Source organism: Ovis canadensis, chromosome 5, assembly GCF_042477335.2.
Source record: "Ovis canadensis isolate MfBH-ARS-UI-01 breed Bighorn chromosome 5, ARS-UI_OviCan_v2, whole genome shotgun sequence".
Taxonomy (NCBI): domain Eukaryota; kingdom Metazoa; phylum Chordata; class Mammalia; order Artiodactyla; family Bovidae; genus Ovis; species Ovis canadensis.
This window is the reverse complement of record NC_091249.1, coordinates 35707339-35725322: the sequence shown is the minus strand read 5'-3', so window position 1 is coordinate 35725322 and position 17984 is coordinate 35707339. Positions and strand designations below refer to the sequence as shown.

Below are 17984 nucleotides of genomic sequence, written 5' to 3'. Positions count from 1 at the left end.
GTAAATCATTTCTCTAGAAGGAAGTCAGAGGAAAGGCTCTTCAAGTTACCTATTTAAGGGACAAGACAATCACAGGTCATTCCTATTCTTCTCCCACCTTCAAAAACATTCTAAGAATTCCAAATTGTGTCTGTCATTCAGGCAAATCACAATTTGACATCACTCAAATCTGGTTCTCAGATCATACATAGCTACGTCAGTGGTGAAAATGATTGACATATTAAAGAAAAGCTGTTATTCTGATTAGGTAAATAACTGAGGAGGGATATCTGTGGAGATTAGGTTGTATTTTAAAAAGCAGTATTTAATGCCAAGTTCCATAATCATGCAGAGGCACCTACCAAACTGCTCACTAGCATCCAATACGGTGGGATGCTGGGAGACAGGTATGCCGAGTGGGCAGGTGAAGGAGATGGCTAGCTGGTAGAGTTTGGTTACGATGAGCAAGCAAGTAAATATACAGAGCATAACAAGAGCCACTGTTATTTACAACGAAGGAAAGGAAAAGGCTACAAAACTGACTCTGTGGGACAGTACTAGAACTGGGAGTCCTGGTATAAGCTCATGACTGAGACAGACAGATATATAAAGGTACAGATGTGCATGAATTTACAGCAGTTAGATACATATTCCTACCTCCCTGGGGAAAGGCTTTAGAAGTAATGACACCACAGTAGCAGTGAACAGAGTGAGTGCCCCGATTTGGGTTTTTAAATGCTATTATCTACTAGGAGGATCCAGGGCTCTTTGGAGCAATGACTGATTTCTAAGCAGGGGCAGGAAAAGTAAAAGATGACCCTGGAAAATCTTGTTTTGCCAGGTAACAAGGAAGCTCTCAAAAATGATGGGAACATATCAGAAGAATATAGGAATCAACAACCTTAAGAGGGTCCCACCAGCTAAATCTGGGACAATCAGATAATCAGAACAATGCTGATGGTAAAGAAATAGAAAAATCACCATTTCAGGCAGGAGTAGTCAATCTAAGAAAGACTGGTGAATAGAGGTCTGCAAGACATACTAACACTATCCTAGAACATAAATGCTTCAAATGCTTATCAATTACAATGGGTAAAATGGTGATTTCACAGTAAGGAAACTTGACAGACACCAACAGGACCAGGTGATTAAGATTAACTTCACTAGTGGTAGCAGGGGTGGACACTGTGCCCCCTGAGAAGATGTACTGAGAAGAGCAGGACATTATTTCTGCGGGGTTCCAGCCAGGAAAGTATAACTTTAGTCTGGGCATGAGGAAACACCGCACAGATCTAGTCGGGGATCATACTGCACACTATAAGGTCTATATTCATCAAAATTGCTGAGAATGTGACAAGGGAATAACTATTCCTGGAGTAGACTTAAGTGACATGACAACTAAATGCAACTGTGTGCCTGGATGAGACTGAGCCAAAAATGAAAAAAAGCCAAGTTTGGGGGAGAACTGGTGAAACTCTAAACGTGGTCTGTGGGCTGAATGGCTTTACTTTATCAATGTTCATTTCCTAACTTGAAGGGTTCCATGGTGTTTATGTAGGAGACTGTTCTTCTTAGGAAGTACACAATGAAATATTTTAGATTAATTATGCATCACATTTGCAGATTGCTCTCAAAAGACTGGAAAAAAAACTGATGAAAATGGAGAAAATGCAGGGAAATTGTTAACAGTGGGGGAATCTGAGTCAGGATACTCTATACTGTTCTTGCAACTTTTCTGTAAGTTTGAAAGTATTAAAAAAAGGGGGGGCCTCAACATGAGCCTTCATAAAGAGACAGCCTGTGACAATCCACACATATATTCGAATTTTTTCCTACACAGAAAGCTTACACTCATCAGCTTAGGAAAAAGAGTGTTTAGAAATAGCCTGACTCTTAAAGAATATCTGATCTGACCAACCAGTCCCTCTTATTGTTAAATAAACAGTTGCACTTATAATGAAAAATAACACATTTAGTTATTTTGCAACCAAGACTAGCTTGAAAAGAAAAAAAAGGTCAAGCATTTATTTCCTGTCTTCCAACTATAATTGCTCTATTTTACATCTGTGTGTGCTCAGTCATGTCTGACTCTTTGTGATCCATGGACTGTAGCCCGCCAGGCTCCTCTGTCCATGGGATTTTCAAGGCAAGAATACTGGAGTGGGTTCCCATTTCCTTCTCGAGATTCAGATGCCATTAAGACAGGCAGATGGGAGAGTGGAAGGCAAGGGGGCAAGGATCAGAGGGGAGAGGGAATCAGAGAAGGGAAAACAACATGGGTATTAATACTTAGACTTACAGCATGCTAAGGCTTTTGATTTGCCACATTTAGCCCTAATAAAGACCTGCCATAGCATCCCCATTTTCAGATAAGAAAACTGAGGTTCAGAGAGGCTAATGTCTGTTTCAGTGACAGAGATCCCATAAGCACTCTCCATCTTCATCTAGGATTCTTGTATGCTGATGGCTGCTCCTTTCAATTTCTGTTTTGTTTCTAAATATTGCTATCTTTGATGAAATTAACTCCCATTATTGATGAATCATAAATTTGAGAAGGAAAATTTTGATTGGCATATTCTAAGTAATATCCTTTCATACTGATATTACACGGCAGTGCCTTCCTTACCCAATAAAATACTGTTAAAAACCAACTAAGAAAAAGTCAAAATTTCACATTTATATACACTGGATCCCAAAGTTAGTGAATTACCTTGCACTACTTAATAAGCACTTCAAAGTCTTTTAAACAAGATGAAGGTTTTATTCTATCGATAAGAATAGTAAGTAAAACACACTCACCTTAATTACAATGTGTCCTTTCCTGGTTCCACTTCGATCCAGTTCACGATGCTCATGTACCATAACAATTTCTCCCTTTTCCTCAACTTTATGGGTATTTTTTTCAACATGATTTAAAATTCTCCAATAATCCTGCTGGGCTATGCAGACAAACTGTCCAAGAACAACGTGGGGACAATTAATAAACCTATAATACATAAATATATCACTATGCACCAAGGCAGAGCACAAAGGTAAGAACTCAAGTGACATCAGTTCTTTTTTATTTATCCCCTTTACTCCTTAACAAAAATCAAGGTAAAAAAGAAAAATAAATCATGCACAAAGAGACCAAAGAAGTTAAATCCGTGTGAATTCTGTTCTAAAAGGAGAAGTAAGCATATACTTCTTTCAAAACTGACACTATGCAAAGAAAACATGAAGCAGGAGTAAGTTAGAAACAAAAAACTCAGAAGTTCCTATTTCTTCCTCCACTGGAAAAAAAAACAAAAAGGAGACTGAGCTGGCTAATATCACATAGATATTTAACAAATAAATTATTGGGTATACTCTCTTTAAAATATGTATAGTTTAATTCCACAAATATTTGGATCAGATATAAAATCTACTTTCCTTTATTAACTGTGAGTTTTTCAAACTTGTAATTCTCAAATCAAGCTATTTTATTTTGAGGAAGGAAAAAGGCTCAGCCATTTAAAATCAAGAAACAGGAGAACCAAAAAAAAAAAAAAAAAAACAAACCACCCCAGAAACAAAAGAACATACACTGCTATATTTAAAACGGATAACCAACAAGGACCTGCCATACAGCACAGGGAACTTGGCTCAATGTTATGTGGCAGCCAGGGTGGGAGTGCAGTTTGAGGGAGAGTAGATACAACGTTTATGTGCGACTGAAACTATCCTTCGCTGTCTACCTGAAGCTATCCTAAATAATCCCCTTTACTCCAATATAAAATAAAAAAAATTTTAAAAAAAGAAACAAGAGAACATGACCAGAGATAAGCTTACCTGACAGTCATCTACTTTAGTCCTAACAACTCCATGCATGTACTGTTTATCCAGAGTGGGTGTGATTCCAAAACTATTTCCCATAAAGAGATTGTCAACTTTTCCATCTGGATAACTGATTTCCACAGTGCCATTTAAAATAACATACCATGAATCAAGCTATAGAGAAGACGACAAGTTTTAAGAATTGTTGAGAAAAGATGATTATATGTTAACTTTGAAAAACAATCAATACATATAACTCGTAAAATTTATAAAAGATCTCATTATATTATCAAATATTCCATCAGATCAGAATATATTACTAAATAACACCCTGTTTCTGTTAAGCAAACGACTACAGTTTATTTTACTCTTTCTTCTTTTAGTCACCCAATGAAATCAGGGACCCTTATAACTGACCAAAATACTCTAAGACAAAATAACGTTATGGCTAAGGCCATAGTTTAGTCACTTAGTCTTGTCTAACTCTTTGAGACCCCATGGACTGCAGCATGCAAGGCTTCCCTGTCCATCACCAACTCCCGAGCTTGCTCAAACTCATGAGCAAGCTCATGAGCAAGCTTATCACCATTGAGTCGGTGATGCCACCCAACCATCTCATCCTCTGTTGTCCCCTTCTCCTACTGCCTTCAATCTTTCCCAGCATCAGAGTCTTTTCCAGTGAGTCAGCTCTTCACATCAGGTGGCCAAAGTGTTGGGAGTTTCAGCTTCAGCATCAGTCCTTCCAACAAATATTCAGGACTGATTTCCGTGAGGACTGAGTAGTTTCATCTCCTTGCAGTCTCAAGAGTCTTCTCTAACACCACAGTTCAGAAGCATCAATTTTTGGTGCTCAGCTTTCTTTATAGTCCAACTCTCATATCCATACATGACCACTGCAAAAACCATAGCCTTGACTAGACGGACCTTTGTTGGCAAAGTAATGTCTCTGCCTTTTAATATGCTGTCTAGGTTGGTCACAGCTTTTCTTTGAAGCAGCAAGTGTCTTTTAATTTCATGGCTGCAGTCACCATCTGCAGCGATTTTGAAAATCACCAAGAAAATAAATTCTGTCACTGTTGCCATTGTTTCTCCATCTATTTGTGATGGACCGGATTCCATGATCTTAATTTTTTGAATGTTGAGCTTTAAGCCAGCTTTTTCACTCTCCTCTTTCACTTTCATCAAGAGGCACTTTAGTTTCTCTCCACTTTCTGTTATTAGGGATGTATCATTTGAGTATGTGAAGTTATTGATACTTCTCCCAGAAATCTTGATTCCAGCTTGTGCTTCATCCAGCCCAGCATTTCACAAGATGTATTCTGCATATAAGTTAAATAAGCAGGGTGACAATATGCAGCCTTGACATACTCCTTCCCATTTTGGAACCAGTCTGCTGTTCCATGTCCAATTCTAACTTGCTTCTTGACCTGCATACAGATTTCTCTGGAGGCAGGTAAGATGGTCTGGTATTCCCATTTCTTAAAGAATTTTCCTCAGTTTGTTGTGATCTACACAGTCAAAGGCTTTGGCATAATCAATAAAGCAGAAGTAGATGTTTTTGTGGAATTCTCTTGCTTTTTTGATGATCCAACAGATGTTGGTCATTTGATCTCTAGTTCCTCTGCCTTTTCTAAATCCAGCTTGAACATCTGGAATTTCAGGGTTCAAGAACTGTTGAAGCCTGGCTTGGAGAATTTTGGCATTACTTTGCTAGCGTGTAAGATGAATGCTATCGTGTGGAAGTTTGAACATTCTTTGGCATTGCCCTTTTTTGGGACTGGAATTAAAACTGACCTTTTCCAGTTCTGCGGCCACTGCTGAGTTTTCCAGATTTGCTGGCATATTGAGTGCAGCACTTTCCCAGCATCATCTTTTAGGATTTGAAATAGCTCAACTGGAATTCCATCACCTCCACTAGCTTTGTTCATGGTGATGCTTCCTAAAGCCCACTTGACTTCACATTTCAGGATGTCTGGTTCCAGGTGAGTGATCACACCATCGTGGTTTTCTGGGACATGAAAATCTTTTTTTGTATAGTTCTTCTGTGTATTCTTGCCACCGCTTGTTAATATCTTCTGCTTCTGTTAGGCCCATACCATTTCTGTCCTTTATTGTGCTCATCTTTGCATGAGATGTTCCCGTGGTATCTCTAACTTTCTGGAAGAGATCTCTAGTCTTTCCCATTCTATTGTTTTCCTCTACTTCTTTGCATTGATCACTCAGGAAGGCTTTCTTATCTCTCCTCCTTGTTTCTGGAACTCTGCATTCAAATGGTATATCTTTCCTTTTCTCCTTTGCCTTTAGTTTCTCTTGACGTACTCCTCTGGAAGTAAGGCCACAAACTCTCGGAATTTGAATCCACTGACCAGCTGAATGAGTCTGGGAAAGTTGCTTCAGTTTCTCTACTGCTATAATGGGTGTAACAATATCACCTATCACAGAACATTTGTGTCAATTAAAAATGAGTTTATTACAAATCAAGTAATAAATAGCAATAAATTCCAGACTGGAATAATGTCTGGCAACATTATTAATGGCAAACATTGAAAAGGAAAAAAAAAAAGGAGCTACTGATTAAGAAAAGCTATTAAAAACCTGAATTTTAAGGTATACCTAAAAATATACCAAAAATTTCTAATGTTAAGAAAATACTGCTCTCAATTTATACCAAAGTATTTAATGCTCTAAAGAGACATATTGTAATGCCTACTGCATATCCATGAAAGACTACTTGTTCTCATTTAATATCCCTTTTATTAGTCTAAACTTTCAACAATTTTAATGTGATTTAAGGAAAATCTGGATTATCAATTCTTAAGAAGAATCAGTGGCAACAAGAAATATTTTTTCAAACCTGTGGGGTTTTGTTATTTCAAATATAAAATATAATTATTATGAAATTTTACAATTACACAAATTACTTAAGGATAGGGCCCGTGTTGGGTTTTCCACCACTATCCTCAGTGTTTAGAATAGTAACTGGCAAAAGCAGGCACACAACAAAGTTTTGCTGACAGAACTGTAAAAAATTAAAAGGACAAAATTTGTGGAAAAGTTATTTAAAATCCTACTGTTTGTATAGTTGTCATTAAAAGCTTAGTATTTTCCTCCCATGCTTATCTTATCTCACACTGTTGAACTTTTATTCTATGCTTTGAAAAAAATTTAATACTATATTCATTTGTTTAAGCTTTTTTTTTTTTTTAGTATATCCCATGTGCTAAATGTTTTCTAGGATACGGGGAGAAAGCATGTAAATGAAGCTAGAGGTAAGGCCCCACCTTCAAAGACTTCTATCAAATCAAAGATTTCTATTATGATAATTTGAAAATCTATATGATATTATAACCTGTGGCCATATACTCATTTAGCTAACCACTGCTTATTTGGGGGATATATTTTGGTTATTTTCAATTTTTAATATTATACATACGTCACAATGAATACGTTTTGCCATAACTCTGAGTTTTATATTGTCTGGAGGAGAGACAGTCAGAAGGGTAATAATAGATCAGAGACTGTTAAAAGCCCATGTTAAAAATTGCTAAATGATTTTCCAGAAATACTGCTTATATTCCTGTTAACAGTATCCATGACAATGTTCACTGACTGATATCTCACTATCAATTTTTATCAGTTCAATAAGAAAACCAGTGAAGTGCTACCTAATAGCAGTAACACATTTCAATTCCTCTGAATCCTCCCCTCCACCCATCCATAAGTTGCCATCCAAGCATTTTTGAAAACAAAACTGCCACATAAATGCCTCAACTTACAGCAGTTCACTAGAAGGCACAGGTATGAATACACTTCCTTCGTTTAAAAAGAAAATGGGTAAAATAAAAAGGGTAAGGAGATTAAATACTTGATAAACATTTAATAATACTATAAATATACTAATAAAATAATAAGTAAGAATATCTTCAAGTCCTACAACTTAATTTGAGAAGTTAAAAACAAATTTGGTCTAATGAATAACTGAACATCTATTCTGTGTAAGGTCCATGGCCAGGAAATCGAAATTTAGACAAAATCAAACAAAATGAAACTCATCTCTTCAGAAATTGTAACTACCCCCAAATCAGCATTCATTTAAAAAACTGTGTAACTTTTAAGTCAAGATTTATACAAGTTTATGAAAATTAAACATTCTAAAAATTAGCTCCCACAACCAAGTAATGTGTAACAGTTATTTGCTAACCTACCTCTTGCCCATCTTCAAGAATAACAGCTCCAGCCTGCTCTACCACTTCAAAAATCATCACTGAGCAGAGTTCTCTCCTTACAGACATAGTCATATTTGCAAAAGCAGGCAGCTGGTGCATAAACTCCAGCAATTGTTCTGTTCAAACACAGAAATTCTAGTTTAGTGCTCATCAAGGACTACAGTTTAAAGATACAATAAAATCTAGAATCCAATACCCAATTTCCTAATCAACTTAGGAATTCATGATGCTTACTTAACTAGAGAAGCCAAGATGCAAGATTACTGTTGCTTAAAAAAGTCTGGTTAATGGATACATTCTGACTCATACAAAAATATAGGCATAATGGAAGACACCAGAATTCACAACCTCTAGAGAAAACCTGGAAACTATAGGTTCAAATGAGGCTGGAGAGTTTAGCTAATTTTCCTTGCAGGAGATGCTATTTCATGGTGGTTAGCTTTAGTGATGCCCTTTGAGCTAATAAATTACTGAAAAGAGCTTTTGTCTGTTTCTTATGGGCTAGAGTTTTAAGTAGTTATTAATAAATGTCAGTAAGTAATTAAATCAGGGATAACAAATGTGAATACTACTTTAAGATTTGTCAAAGCAAATACAACGTAACTGTCTAATTTAACCAAGAAATGTTTGAGTGCCTAAGTCTCTTTCCTTGTATAGATATGTGAGCAACAAAGACAAATATAAAGAAAAAAAGATACATTTAAGCAGTCAGCTAAAGCTGAAATAGAGGAAAATTATAAGAAGTTATCAACCCACAGAAAACTGTAAGTTAATTATATTTCATTTTTTAAATAAACCTTGTAAAAAGTGCACAGTGTACAATTCTTTATCACCACTGAAAACGCACTTACAGTTTCTGTCCAGAAAGCATTCACAACATGAGTCTCAACTGTAGGCTGCGTAACTATATGTTATTACCATGATAAAGAATGTTGAAACGTACTGATCTTCACTCCCAGACTATAATTGTTACTAGCAGTATTTCCTGATCTGAATCACAGCAATATAACTCTTTTAAAAGAGAAATCTAGGATAAAATCTTAAATGAATCATAATATATAATGATACTAAGTAATCTTTGTCCTTAAAGATGACATTAGCATCTTTAGTATTATTCAATCTCTAATGTAAAGTACAAGAAATTAAAGAAAAATTCATAAAATTTGAGCTGGAGAGGCAAAACTATGATTTCCTTTTTTAAATAACATTTGAAATCTTTTAAAATTCACAGACACTGGACACTGATGTCCTGTGTTGTAAATGTCTTATGGACATGAAAGGGAAAACCACTTTAATGCAATCAAATCTTTTGTTTTATAAACTGGGGCAAACAGAATGTTAGGCCTCTCATCACCCAAAGATCATCAGGGTTGATTCAGCTGATCTGGTTGTCCAGGCAAGTGTCCCCTTTGTCCCTCACCGCTTCAAGCATGTGTCCCTCCTGAAGTTGTACGCTTAGTCAAGCTGCCCGTTACAGGAGTATCTTGAAGAGAACATTCCCTGACAAAGGGTAACCGTCCTTTGGTTACGGGTATAGGAGGAGCTACGTTCCACAGCTATTACCTCCGAACAAGCTCTCCTATCAGGGCAGCTAGCCTCAAAGATGTCCCTAAACAAATCCGGCCTCTTGATGGTGATGTCTGGATGCAGTCCCCTCCCTTACTGCATGAGGGTTGCTTTGTGTGACAAACATAATTGGGAAGAAGCAATGACGTGTCATTCCTGAGGCCAGATCAAAAAAGACACTGTGGCATCTTCCTACTTCTCCCCTGAATTATGGCTTTGGGAGAAACCAACTGCCATGTTGTGAGAATTTTTAAGCCATCTCTGGAGGGGCCTGCGTGGAGAGGAACTGAGGTTCTATGACCAAAACCACATGGGCAGCCACCTTGGAAGTAGATCCTCTAGCTCAGCCCAGTGAAGCCTCAGATGACTGTAATCCCTTCCACATTCTGACTACAACCATATGAGACAGAATGAGCCAGAATCACTCAGCTAGGCTACTCCTGAATTTCTGACCCACAAAAAATTTTCAGCAATAATCTGTCATCCACCAACAGGTTAACTATATATAAATTAAACTATAAAATTCCTATTGTGAACAGATGTATTTCTTACCAATGTCATCATCAGTTTTATCTGCAGGTTCTTTTTCAAGACATTCTCGGACAAGATCCCGCCCCTGCAGAGGATCTGTTCGATCAATGTCTTCATCTTCCTCTTCTTCATCTTCAGAATCAACAGGTCCTTCTGGAAGACGTGTTAAATCGACATCTCCTACCTCACTTTCGGTAGCCTATAGGAAGAAATCTTGATCACATCACTTCATGTTATAGAAATTATGTATTATAATTATGAATAAAATAAAACTATCCCTTCTACTAAATATCATCAAGAATTAGGCAACACTGTATGTTGTACCAAAAACAAAATGATACTTATTAATAAACAGTTCTCTGCCCAAAATACAGGCCATCATTTCAGTGTGACATCTAAATTGATAAGTCTAAGCCAGTAAGTATAAAATGGTCAAGAGATTAACACATCACTAAATGTATTAATACTTTTTTCCAAAAAAACACTTATATTCCTTAAAAGTACATTTCTTAAAATATGAAGTGAAAGAAAAAGACAGTTTACTAACAATCATTTTAGGAGTACCTTGTTAGTTTATGTTGGCTATTTTAAATAAGGTTATTATTCTTTCACCACAGGTTTAAAGTCTAGTAGAGGAGGAAGTCACATAAATTAAGAAATAAGTATAAAACAGGTAAATAACAGTACTGAAAACTGCTAAAATGCAACAACTATGAAGGACTGAACAAATACTTATCTCTTTCCAATACCTTATTACGCAATCTAACAATAAGCGTCACTCTAGGCAATCTTGAAGAAAATAAACTTATACAAACAAGCTGAACTTTGCAAATATACTGGTCTCAGATATTTGTAAAAGGATTACCAGATTGTAAAAAAACTGTAAATGTCACTCATAGAAAACAATGAGAATGTATTTTGGGAAATAAAACTCTGCTGAAGTGGACTATTTGGCAATATTTCTAAACATTATACTCACTTGATTCATATTATAACTGAAAAAGCATGAATACTGAAGCAGATATGAAAAAAAGTGAGTAGAACATACAGGAATTTTCATAACAAATAAGCACTCATATATGAGTATTAACTGAAAACTACAGAACCTTCATTCAAATATTTAAGTCTCATCTCCTGTATCAAACATCCACTCACTTGTTCCTCTCCAACTTAACCATTTCAAAAGGAAACAGTGCCCTGTTTCCGGCTAGGTAAGCTAACAGAGAAAGTCCTTTCCTATGGATTTTTGCAACTGGAGCTGGAGAGTAGAGCATCTTTTCTTCCCTGGTTGATGAACTGGAAGAATGTGATGCAGGGCAGCCCACAGCCACATGGGAATGCCTTTCTGTGGTAGGAGAAAATGGAATCAGCTGGCAGAGAAAGGGGTAGAGGAAGGCAGAGGAAGAACACTGAACAAGAGAGCAGACAAAAAAGAAATCAAGACAGACACAAAGCAACAAAAATGAAAAATCAAAAATGTGTCATGCAGGACAGAGATGGACAGGGCAGAGCATGTGCAGCTAAGATGACCTCTGACAGCAAATGTCACAGAGGGCGAGGGAGGAAGAGCAATCAAGCTTCCAGGAGTGAAACGACTAGACAGACAGGGGCAGACACACTTGCAAGCGTCCAGGTTCCTTGAGGTTGGAGCTGCCTCTGCTTTCTCTGGGGATCAATAAATTATCCTTTCTGGCTTTTGTTAATACAAGTTAAGGCTCTGATACCTCCAACTCAAAGAGTTCTGATTTGTTTTAGAAGACCATGTTCTATACTTCCTGCACAGCTTTCAGTAAAAGTTTTAACGAACAGTTAAACTAGATTAAAACACTTGGCTTGAAATCTTTAAGATTAGACAAGCTGGCTCTTAAGGATCATAGAGGGGCAATCCAATCTTACATTGACTAGCATGTTCTCTTAAGTCATTTTGACTATGAAACGTTAGTATTCAAGTGAAATGCATTTCTAAATGATGTATCTTTGGAACTAAAAACTTGCTAGCAAGTTACAACCTCTTTTCAAAAATAAATAATCCCACTGCTGGGCATACACACCGAGGAAACCAGAATGGAAAGAGACACATGTACCCCAATGTTCATCGCAGCACTGTTTATAATAGCCAGGACATGGAAACAACCTAGATGTCCATCAGCAGATGAACGGATAAGAAAGCTGTGGTACATATACACAATAGAGTATTACTCAGCCGTTAAAAAGAATTCATTTGAATCAGTTCTGATGAGATGGATGAAACTGGAGCCAATTATACAGAGTGAAGTAAGCCAGAAAGAAAAACACCAATACAATATACTAACACATATATATGGAATTTAGGAAGATGGCAATGATGACCCTGTATGCAAGACAGGAAAAAAGACACAGATATGTATAACGGACTTTTGGACTCAGAGGGAGAGGGAGAGGGTGGGATGATTTGGGAGAATGGCATTCTAACATGTATACTATCATGTAAGAATTGAATCGCCAGTCTATGTCTGACGCAGGGTGCAGCATGCTTGGGGCTGGTGCATGGGGATGACCCAGAGAGATGTTGTGGGGAGGGAGGTGGGAGGGGGGTTCATGTTTGGGAACGCATGTAAGAATTAAAGATTTTAAAATTTAAAAAATAAAAAACTAAAAAAAAAAAAAAGTAGTTTTAATTTAAATGTGTAGATACTAAAATGCCTTTTCCAAAACCCAATCTATTTACAAACACTGATTTTAACCTAAGAAATGAGTGTTAGAAAACCACTGAAGTAATATTTTTCAAACAATTAAATTTTTCAGAATTTAAACACTCACCTCTGGTATAATAGTCTTTTTCTCTTCTATCAAGTTTTAAGGATAATCTACCTTAAATTTGAGTTCTTAACTACCTTGTCTTCAACTCAAGCTCAGGTTTTCATCCTCTGACCCAGATTATTTCAACTCATCTCATTCTTACCTTTTAGATTTTTTCTGATAAAAAGATGGATAACTCACAATATTAATAAAGGCAAGATGCAATTCAGTTCTGTGGACAATAAGGAAGTCACTTGCATCACTTGCATGAAAAATGAAGGTACTAAAGAAAATAACTTTTTAGGGAGAATGAAAATCATGGGTAGGGACTGGGAGAAGGCTACTAAGATAACTCTTCAGAACTTTTTAAGGCCATCTGAAAAGGAAAGAAGATAACCATTTTTATCATGTCTTCTTTTACTTGAACATTTTTTCAAAAGAAAAAGAATAAATAAAATTAGTTAAGAGAATATATTCAACTGCTAAAGCATTCAGAGCCTATAAGAGGGATGATGTGGTAAAATAAGAATTAAGAATAAAAAATAATCAAAGAGTGACCAGAAAAATGCTAGAAAATTAAAAAGGTTTTCTAATAAGCAAACAAAAAGTTCGATGTAGAGTCCAAGGTCTTAATCCCTGACTAAACAAAGAGAACCTAAATCTTTAAGGTAAAGGTAGGTACGATGACCGTCAAGACTGGAAGTCACTATATGATGCTGCTCAAGATGCAGTTCCTAGGAATGAAGTTTCTTTAATAATTAAATAGTGACCATAACCTGGAGAAAAACCAACATAAAAATATCCAAGAATGATGAAATTAGGAGACTTGAATTTTTGACATTTAAGTAAATTCAGGGATTTAAGGTCTGGCCTTTGAACTATTTTATCCCAGAAGCTGGGATATAGCAGACCCTCAGAAAGATGATGATAAATGGATTAAGCCCAGGGGGAAAAAAGGTATACTGGTCAAAGGGCTAAAAAGTATTACACTTTTATGTTTTTCTTTTCTCATAGTATGAATGTGTCTCTGTGTATATGTATAAATATAATTTGGTGAGGTAGACAGTCTGAGATGGTTTTCTCTTGACTTGGCCTTCTCCAAATAAACCACCAGAGGATATTCTTTCTCTGTCTGCATCTACATAAACAAGAAGCTACTATGAGAAGAACAGATTAGAATGAGCAGTTACACAAATTATAGAAGCCACATTTTCAAATTTAGAGCAAAGATTAAGCAGAACCTGAGATTTTCAGTGCTTATCTTTACTGAATTCCCATTTGCAATATTTCATTCAATCTTTTTCATGGATCATTTACTCCTTAAGTTTCCTCTTAGTCTTTCTAGTCAGGGCAACATGAAATTAATCCTTCACAGTAATGCATTCTAGGCTGGCCCAGTCCAGTATCTCTACAACAGGTCAGGTAGGAAGGCAAGGTCTCCTTTGTTCTGGTTTATCAGTTAGTAGTATCCTATGCATTTTCCCTGGAAACAATATTGATTTCTATTTTCAAATGTAATTCAACTAAAAAATTTCTAAATTGCTTCTTAACTGCCAACACTGTGCTTAACTCAGCATGAGATACAAAAGGAAGAAACTGCACACTAAAAATAAATTATGATGATGAAAAGATCAAGCTTACAGGTCACTACACTAAAAAGTTACACTATAAAGTTTCATATAGTCAAACCTATGGTTTTTCCAGTAGACATGGACAGATGTGAAAGTCGGACCATAAAGGCTGAGTGCCAAAGAAATGAGAGTCCCTTGGACTGCAAGGAGAGTAAACCAGTCAATCTTAAAGGAAATCAACCCTGAATATCCACTGGAAGGACTGATGCTGAAGTTCTAATACTCTGACCACCTGAGGTAAAGAGCTAACTCATCGTAAAAGACCCTGATGCTGGAAAAGAACTGAAGGCAGGAGAAGGGGATGACAGAGGATGAGATGGTTGGATGGCATCACCAACTCAAGGGACATGAGACTGAGCAAACCCCAGGAGATGGTGATGGATGCCAGGGAAGCTTGGTGTGCTGCAGTCCCTGGGGTCGCGAAGAATCAGACTCAACTTAGCGAATGAACAACATCAACAACAGCAGCACAACATAAAAAAGCAGAGTGAAAAAACTGATAAGACCCACAGAAAAACTGCTGTGGGTTCCAACATGTGAGAGGCAATACAAAAATGTCATCTACATGGAGCTGCAGGAAGGACAAAATTACGAAAGTAGGACTAGGTAAAGATAAGCTCATTTGGGGAATAGCATATGTATTTGTCATGGACTAGAATTTAGAATGTGTTAAGTGGAAAACAGTGGAATATAAAACCAGACTTGCAGATTGTGGTTAGAAATTTCGAACTGGAACTGAGGCTTGTGATTTGAATATAAATTTAAAATGAAGAGTGTAAATTAGATAATGGTGAAGCACTGAAGATTTCTAAGTAGAGAAGGAAAGTCATATTCTTCTTACAATGAAAGTGGAAGTTTAAGAAATGGAGATAGGCAAAGGTAACTGAGACTTTGACACAGATAATATTCTTAATAGAAATATTAAGACAAGTGGAAGAAAACATGTAGCAGCTCAAAGTTAGCTGAAGTATCAAGGAACTTCCTGGTGGAAATGTGGCACCAGAGTTTTGGAGAGATTGGCAGCAGAACTCTGAGTTAAGGAATCATGCTGCCATGAAGGGGGATTTTAGCATCACATTTCCTTTCTACATCGAAATCAAAAAGCTAAGTGGGGGATGTATGCGTACCTCAAGTTATTTAAAAATAGACTGATGCAAAGTGGTTTAGTTCAATAATTAACTTTTATATTCATCCAGCTCTTAGAAAAGGAATCCAGAAGGTAACACTTACACTCCTTATTTCTCCTCAGTATTCTTTTAAGATACATAAAATACTCTATCCAAGAACATTCTAACATCTTAATGCATCCTCTTGGCTAAATTTTAAGTTAATCTGATTAAAAACATATTCATACTGAACCAATTACTTGCATTTTTTCCAAACTGTGATAAATGCTTTATTTTGAACTTTGAGATCTACAAGCGTTTTATTTTTAAACAAGAACACATGAAAGCTCTCAAGGAGGAAATGCATAGGTGCATAGTCACTCACTGAGTTCAGTTGCTCAGTTGTATCCGACTCTTTGCGACCCCATGAATCACAGCATGCCAGGCCTCCCTGTCCATCACTAACTCCCAGAGTTTACCCAAACTCATGTCCATTGAGTCAGTGATGCCATCCAGCCATCTCATCCTCTGTTGTCCCCTTCTCCTCCTGCCCTCAATCCCTCCCAGCATCAGGGTCTTTTCCAATGAGTCAACTCTTCGCATGAGGTAGCCAAAGTACTGGGGTTTCACCTTCAGCATCAGTCCTTCCAATGAACACCCAGGACTGATCTCCTTTAGAATGGACTGGTTGGATCTCCTTGCAGTCCAAAGGACTCTCAAGAGTCTTCTCCAACACCACAGTTCAAAAGCATCAATTCTTCGGTGCTCAGCTTTCTTCATAGTCCAACTCTCACATCCATACATGACCACAGGAAAAACCATCGCCTTGACTAGACGGACCTTTGTTGGCAAAGTAATGTCTCTGCTTTTTAATATGCTATCTAGGTTGATCATAACTTTCCTTCCAAGGAATAAGTGTCTTTTAATTTCATGGCTGCAATCACCATCTGCAGTGATTTTGGAGCCCAGAAAAATAAAGTCTGACACTGTTTCCACTGTTTCCCCATCTATTCACACATTAGGTCATAGAAAATGGTATAAATGATGTTCCTGTTAAGAACTGTTCTTAGGATGTATCTCTTCTCTTTCCCTCATTCCTCCAAATTAAAAATACAGCTGACTCTTGAAACACGACTGGTATTAGTAGCACCAACCCCCCCACCCCAATTTGAAAATCTACATATAACTTTACACTCCATCCCCTGTATCTGCGGTTCAGTACATGTAGCATCTATTTACTGAAAGAAAAAAATAATCCACTTATAAGTGGACACGTGTAGTTCAAACCTATTTTGTTCAAGGGGTAAATGTACCTGCACATTTTGTAAGGCTCTGCTTAGACTGTTACAAGCCATGACTGATAGAGGAACTCACTTTTAAAATCTCTCAAATGCTGAAATTTGGATAACCAGGAAAACTACTTCACATGATGTTGGCCAAGTATATCAGGCAAAAGTCTGGGCTAGATAAATCACAAGCTGGAATCAAGATTGCCAGAAGAAATATCAACCACCTCAGATATGCAGATGACACGATTCTAATGGCAGAAAGTGAAAAGGAGCTAAACAGCCTCTTGATGAGAATGAAAGAGGAGAGTGAAAAAGCTGTCTTAAAATTCAACTTTCAAAAACTAATATGGCATCCAGTCCCATCACGTCACAGCAAATAGATGGGGAAACAATGGAAACAGTGGCTGACTTTCTTTTCTTGGGTTCCAAAATCACTGTAGATGATGACTGTAGCCACGAAATTAAAAGATGCTTGCTCTTTGGAAAGAAAGCTATGACAAACCTAAACAGCACATTAAAGCAAAAATACCACTTTGTTAACAAAGGTCCATCTAGTCAAAGCTATGGTTTTTCCAGTAGCCATGTCCGGATATGAGAATTAGCCCAAAAAGAAGGCTAAGCGCCAAAGAACTGATGCTTTTGAACTGTGGTGATGTAGAAGGCTCTTGAGAGTCCCTTGGACTGCAAGGAGATCACACCAGTCAATCCTAAAGGAAAGCAACCCTGAATATTTACTGGAAGAACTGATGCTGAAGCTCCAATATTCTGGCTACCTGATTCAAAGAGCTGACTCACTGGAAAAGACCCTGATGCTGGGAAAGACTGAAGACAGAAGGAGAAGAGGGTGGCAGAGGATGAGATGGTTAGATAGCCTCACGGATTCAACGAACATGAATCTGAAAAACTCCAACGAGAGAGTGAAGGACAGGGAAGCCTGGTGTGTTGCAGTCCATGGGGTTGCAGAGCTGGATATGATTTAGTAACTGAAAAATAACTATAATTCCACAATTTTATTCAACTTTTATTTTTAACTATATACTCTATGCCCTCCTTAAAAAACTGTAAATGTAAAAATAATAAAGT

General features: G+C 37.1%; 1 protein-coding gene across 5 annotated transcripts in view; it reads right to left on the bottom strand.

Moving 5' to 3' along the window:
* The window catches only part of RAPGEF6 (Rap guanine nucleotide exchange factor 6), a 220554-nt gene that overhangs the window by 78700 nt on the left and 123870 nt on the right, over positions 1-17984 (bottom strand). For all 5 annotated transcript variants that reach the window (XM_069591597.1, XM_069591598.1, XM_069591601.1 and 2 more), the window contains 4 exons: positions 10119-10296; positions 7980-8116; positions 3790-3948; positions 2779-2931 (listed from right to left, as the gene is read on the bottom strand). In XM_069591597.1, coding sequence (XP_069447698.1) covers positions 2779-2931; positions 3790-3948; positions 7980-8116; positions 10119-10296 — 627 coding nt within the window. The remainder of the gene's footprint in view (positions 1-2778; positions 2932-3789; positions 3949-7979; positions 8117-10118; positions 10297-17984) is intronic.